This window comes from Triplophysa dalaica, chromosome 22 (assembly GCF_015846415.1).
Source record: "Triplophysa dalaica isolate WHDGS20190420 chromosome 22, ASM1584641v1, whole genome shotgun sequence".
In the NCBI taxonomy this organism is placed as follows: domain Eukaryota; kingdom Metazoa; phylum Chordata; class Actinopteri; order Cypriniformes; family Nemacheilidae; genus Triplophysa; species Triplophysa dalaica.
In genome coordinates, this window is record NC_079563.1 from 4952756 (window position 1) to 4959798 (window position 7043).

Sequence of the window (7043 nt, forward strand, 5' to 3'; positions counted from 1 at the left end):
ACTGCCTCACATCACATCTGCTGTCTGTCATCATTTCACCATCACATCATCATCACATCTGTCCCATCACATCATTATACCATCACAACTGCATCACATCTGCTGTCTGTCATCATTTCACCATCAAATCATTGTCACATCTGCTGTCTGTCCTATCATATCATTTCACCATGACAACTGCATCACATCTGCTGTCTGCCTCATATCATTTTACAATCAAAACTGCCTCACATCACATATGGTGTCTTTCATCATTTCACCATCACATCATCGTCACATCTGCTGACTGCCCTATCATATCATTTTACAATCACAACTGCCTCACATCACATCTCCTATTTGGCATCATTTAACCATCACATCTGCAGTCTATCACCACCTCACCATCACATATGCTTTACATCATCACATCTGCTGTCTATCATCACATCTGCATCACATCTGCTTTCGTCATCATTTCACCATCACATCATCATTACATCTGCTGTCTGTCCCATCACATCATTATACCATCACATCATTATACCATCACATCATTATACCATCACATCATTATACCATCACATCATCATCACATCTGCTGTCTGTCCTATCATATCATTTTACCATCACATCATCATCACATCGGCTGCCTGTCATCACACCATTTCACCATCACATATGCTGTCTATTATCACATCATTATACCATCACACCATCATCACATTTGCTGTCTGTCAAAGTACATCACACCATCATCACAAATGCTTATAACAAATGCTGCACACTCGCTGATCATCAAATCACATCTGCACTGCAGCACATCACTTTAAACCGTCATCACATCACACACTAACATAAGCTACACGTCACATCTGCATGACACCACACGTCAATAACAGCTGCAGCAAGCATGTTATCACACCACTGTGACATGTTTCACACTCAGTTCAGTAATCATTAATACAATGACATGATGACATGTTGAGCGTGTTCCAGTACACAGATAATAAGTGATGCTGTGACTACCAGCTGAAGATCACATCGTTATCTATCACATGACCAATAACAGGGTACTGTAACGTATCTCAGCACTACTTTACGCACCATAGGAATTACATGACGATACTTCAAAATCTATTACTGTGCTAGAGACGTAACGTTACACGATTCCAAAACCACAACAATGAGGTAACGTCACTAGGGCACTTTAGACAGTTTTTCTGTGGTCAGTAAAGTTGAGTGTGACATGCTGAACTATTCTCACAGTGTGTTGCTCACACAAGTCAGTTACTAAACTAGTGAGCACTGCAGCACGAGCACAGCAGTCAGAGCCGAGTGTTGTGCGCTCGCAACCTTACCTTGTCCAGCTCGTCATGTAGTTCGGACAGGGTGGGTCTGATGAGTTTCTCGCCCAGCGGCGCGGCGGTTTGCCGGTAAAAGTCGATGTTGGGCACGGCGTCGATGGTGTTGTGCCCGAAGGTACGGAGGTAGTACGTGTTGGTGTGGGTGTCGTAGTGATGATGCTGCTGGCCGCCGGTGGATGAATGCAGGCTGCCCTCACTCATCACCGTGTCCCCGTTCTGCGCGCTCTCCGCCGGCGCGGCGTCCGGACTCGAGGCCGCGAAGTTCACCACCCGAAACCGGCCTTTGGCTTCCTCTCCGCCGGGCGCGCACTCCCGCGGCGGCTCGGGCGTGTAATCGGGTGGGGATGAGTCTGGGGTAGTGTGCCCGTCACCGGCGGACTCGGACACCAGATCCACCTGAAAGCGACTCTGGCTCGGCGTCGGACCGGCAGGTTTCAGCGCGTCCGGTTCGGGTAGCGGGAGCAGGTCGCTCCGAGTAGCGGATGGAGGAGACGTCGACATGACAAAATGTCCAAAACCTTCACAAAAAAGAACGCTCACAAGCAGATGCTGCAGGAAGACAGAAATAACGCGCCGCTCGTCCCTCCAAACCCGCAGCGCGACGCGCACATGCGGATGCAAATGGGGAATCCGCGCGCACCCGGAACGCAACTCCCCACGAGTTCTCGCGCGCGCTTGATGTAAATTCTGTTCGGGCTGTTCGGACTGGCGGGACTCGGAGGTTTCAGTGTCCGTGAATCGAGCTCGGCGTGGTTTACTTTTAGCGTGATGCTGCCGCGACCTTGCCGCAACTCCTCCTCTCGTCCGCGCGCGCCTCGCCGTTTATACGCGCACTCACTGCAGCAGCAAAGCGATGCTGGGCGGGCTCGCGAGAGGAGAAAATCTCGCGAGATCTCTCATGGGGTGGAAACTGGAGGAGAGACGCAGGCACATGGGTAGTCTTCTTTCGGACCTTATACGATGATCAAAATCTTTCGATTAAAATAATTACTAAAATATTTGTATAATTGCGTATTTTTTGTAGTGTTATATTTTTTGTGCTTACGAGTAATAACCGCCCGAATGAGCTGACAGGCTCTTAGTAAACTGGCCAATTATAATGGATATTCAAATGATTTCAATTCATTTGCTTTAAAATGTGGACATGAAACATTTTTCCTCCATCTAAACATTAAAAGATATTAAACAAGTGTTGTTTTATCTCTTTACAAGAGAGCACAGTGATGCTTCAGTGATGCTGAATGAGTTTTATTAGTTCAGTCCTTCTCCGACACACCTGTCTGTCATGTTCAGGTAACCCTGAAGATGTTAGTAAGTGACGTGATTCAGGTGTGTTTGATTGGCACCTCTCATATGTTCACACAATGTGTTTTCATTTCTCACACAAGTTTCTGAAATGTTCACGCGTGTGCTTATAGAATGTGGGATGTGTTGTTATTGATTATAAAACGGTCAGTTCTGGTCCTTGATTCTGATTGGTTGAGCCGAGCTCTACGCCCTTAGCTGTTTTAGCACTGTAACTCACTGCTTCACACGGCTTATTGCTTTAATGACTGCTTTGAGAAGGTGAAAGTTGATTGAAACGATGTTGTTGGTCTGTGGTGTTGTTGTGAACGGCCTCAGGCTTTCACTCCTCTTTCTAGCTGCTGCTGTTTGTGTAGTGTTCTGTCGACCCCTAGCTAGTGTTCACGTCACTCCAACACACACGGTATTCACTTGAGTCCACAGCTGCATAGAAATAATAGCATTTTGCTTTTTCACACTAATAACCCACCATATCAGAGAAAGTCAAACCTCATTTTCTTTTCTATACGCACAGATGTCTTGTTCTCCATCTTGACGTCATGATTCACTTCTCCTTCTCATTTGACCCAAGAACCAGGTCATAACATAAAGCCTTTATTTCGTTGTGTTTTCTTATTTTTAAAAAGAATTTCTTAGGCATGCAGACAGATGGTGTTATGGCTGATATCTCTGAGAACACTTTAGCATCACTGTCACAGTGAGACAGGGTCAGATCGTCTGAAGGTTATAAACTGACACATGATGAGATCACTTCATGAGTTTGATGCAGAAACATGCATCAGCATAACAGAGACACATCATGAGACAGATGAATTTTACCTCACGGACTTCAATGTCAGTTCATATATTCTTATTAGAGCAACTTTACTTGATCAATTTGATATCAGCAGTGTACAGAGAGTCTAAACCCTGACGCACTCACACACACACACACACACACACACACACACACACACACACACACGTGTGTGTTAAAGTTCTCTGTGAGCTCTGACCAGCGTACGAGAGGAATTTATGAGGCTGCTGTTAAACTTTACATTGAAATGCAAATTGTTAAATGAATCAGTAAAACTTCTTTGACACATTGAAGCTCTTCTGTGAGACCAGCAGCTATCATTGTAGCGAGAGAATCCTGTAAATGCTGAACACCACGATGAGCAGGTGACACCTGATGTCATTATTAGAGTGACACTGAATAAAACAAACCAGTTTCACACTAAATAACAAAGAGATCGCTGCTGTTTGTTCTTGCTTCAGTGTTAAGATGTTGACAAACAGAACTAGAATATGTGCGAACCAAACAACATCACACTTGACACTGCTCACGCTTCATGTTTACCATTTCTCCACAGAAAAAAAGCTTGTTTGTCTTCTTTTGTCACCCCCTATTACAGGTATTTGACACAGATATTTTATACATAAATATGACATTGACTTGACAACAAAAGAAATAATTTGAATGCGCTTTATTGACTAATTTCATTTACAGCCGTTCTGGAGGAATTATGGGCTTTATACTTTGCATGTTCCAGTGTAAAACTGCCTGACAAGTTTGAATTCTTGATCTCACAAATCATTTGATCTAAAGGTCTAAATGTTACATTACAATCAACATTTCCTGAAGAAACATTACAGAAGTGTTTTAAAGAGATGGTTTGAATGAAGAAGAATTCATCAATAAGAGGTCAGAACAGATGAGAACTCCTTCAAGTTTCTCTTTGGTCGCATTGATTCATTTTTCAGATCGCAAATAAAATCTTCAAAACTACTTGTTCAACCTCAACATCCTCCAGTGGCTTGTGCACATCATAAAAGCAATTTCTCATTATTATAAACAAACTGTTCATGATTTGCTACATTTATGCAATTTATTCTGTATATTTGTCTGCTGTTTCTTCCATTATCAAGTGCTTGGGCAGTGTACAGACGCTTTATCCAAATATAGGCTACCTGTTGCTGTCCACATGTTTAGGACATTCAGGATTGTACAGTATTGTATATGTATGAGTATACATATTTACTCATGAGAGGTGAAATTAAGATTTTGATCTACAGATCTATGATGACTGTGGTGTTTGTCCGAAAATTCTCCATAGCAACTGAGAATTTTTTTATTAAAAGGACTCTTATTTTAAATAGCATTCATGGACTTTTAGTTTGTATTTTGTTCCTTTGTTTCTCTTTGTTTGCACAGGTTTGTTTGTTCATTTTGTGTTGTCATAAGCATAAGTTTATTGTTAGTTTCTTTGTCTTGGTGTGTTAGTTTGCGGTTTAACTGTTGGCTTTATTTTAATATATATTCCTAATCATCTTCTCCATTCGAGCCTGAACTTTATTAATCTTTCAAGTTTTTCTTTAGTGATGTGGAAAACGAAGCATTGAATCAACTGCTTCTCAAAATGATTGAGGTTTGGAAGCGTTGGAAACAGCGCGTGCTGGCGCCACCTACTGGTGAAAATATGGAACAAGCATTGAGATCTCAGGCCAAACTCACGTCAGATTATACAAAACAACGGCTAACGTAATGTTTTAAAAGAAATTACAAATCCTCACGTTTAATTAAACATTAGTGCCTGCATTTTGTGTTTTAGTTTTATTTAATTATAATCAGGGCATTAACGCAAGTATCAAATTTAAACAAGCTGGTAAAGTGCAGGTAGTGTTATAAATCTTGCACATGACAAGGTTGATGTCTATAGTATTTATAATGTATTTTAATATCAGTTTTGGGCTTGAGGATTTAAAGGGCTATTTGACCGCCACTTTTGTAAAGCCTTCCACACAGATAATTGAGCACTTTATTTTGGAAGCACTGGCTAAATTTAGTTTCGGCAATTCTTTTATAAAGAGGATGTGTAACCTGGTATAATGGTATTAATGGCAGTGTTTCTTTAGTCTCTGGCACTTCTCATCTTCACTGTTGCTTGTGGTATTCGTCAGGGATGTACTATCTCCCCCTTTCTTTTCTTCTATGGCCGCAGAATTTCTTAGCTTAGACATAAAAATCCACAAATTAAAAGGTTCAAATATTGGTGAAATAATATATAAACAGTCCTTTAGCTGACGATTCTAAGAGATGATCCCTTTAAGTCTTTCATTAAAGCACACTTCAATTATTCTAGGTTGTCCAATCATATTGAATGCTGGTAATTGATGATGCTTATATTGTAGACAAAAAAATGTAATCATGTTTAATTAGAAAGACCCTTCTATCAGATCAAGTGATTTGATCCAAAGCACAGTTTTCCTCGGTTTCTTAGTTCTAATATGAGTAAAAGGTACGTCTCCTTTCATGTTTTTAACCCCAAACCGAATGAAAAAAATCAATCATGATTGTTACTCTTGTAATAAATCTTTAAACAGATTTTCTGAAAGTTTTTTATCCTTAAGCTCTTGTTGTAAAAGTGATGAGGATTCTGCTTTACATTCTTTTTTTCAGTGTCCCTGCTCTTTTTCCTTTGGGTGTGATATATCCATGCTTTAGTTGTTTTAACAAATAGGTACATATATCTTCATTTATTCGCGCCCGCCGCAGGACCTCCCGTCTGAAGGGAGGAGGGGAATGACTCGGCCTCCGTTGTCCATCTCGTCCCACAGCAGACACTCTCGCATCCTCATGCGCACACGCCCCGCATCCTCCATGACCACCTCATCTATACACACACAATACTTCAATCACATCAGAGACAAGAGAGATACTTATTTGTCTTTAAAGGACTTATAGAACTGTCATTCATTCATCCCAATATCATGTTAAACCTGTTTGAGTTTTCTTTTTGAAAAAGTTATTTTGAAGAATGAACCAGAGCTGAAGTACTCGAGTGGACTTGACGGCTTCAGCCTAATGTCTTCAAATGTATCTGTGTGATGGATTTGTCTCAAGATGAACACGGTCATGTTTTTTTGAAAAGTAGGTTTTTGAAAAACAGCTTCAGTATCTGTCTTGACCTAATTGAACTAAAACCTAGTCCTGGCTTAAACTAGTCACAGTCTGGGAAACACACAGTAGTCTGGGACTTGTCTTGTCACTCAGACTTGCTCATTGCACTCGCCTCATGTTATTGTCGGTCTCGAGTGAGTCTGATGATATTTTCTCCCTGCAAACAAAATCATTGATGAATCAGACATGTTTGCTCTAGTTGGACTCTTTCATTCTCTTTCCTCTTTGACTGGGTTACTTTTGTTTTGGGCGTCGAGCTGTAAAGAGATGTGATATAATCCTCAATGTCGTCGATGACTGATTTGAGTCTTCTGCCTCACAACACTAAAATACTGCCACACATTAAAACAAACATTTTCCTGACATGAACACTCGACGGTGACAATCATCAAAATCGTCAATCAATCAAAACGATCAGTTTACTTGATACAGAATAGAGAAATGCTCTGATA

The 7043-nt window shown here is 41.1% G+C and overlaps 1 protein-coding gene across 2 annotated transcripts in view; it reads right to left on the reverse strand.

The window, feature by feature from the left end:
• The window catches only part of slc12a2 (solute carrier family 12 member 2), a 62334-nt gene extending 60162 nt beyond the window's left edge, over positions 1 to 2172 (reverse strand). For both annotated transcript variants that reach the window (XM_056735795.1, XM_056735794.1), the window contains exon 1: positions 1341 to 2172. In XM_056735795.1, the coding sequence (XP_056591773.1) occupies positions 1341 to 1847 (507 nt within the window). In that variant the 5' untranslated portion in view covers positions 1848 to 2172. The remainder of the gene's footprint in view (positions 1 to 1340) is intronic.
• Positions 2173 to 7043: the final 4871 nt, after the last annotated feature.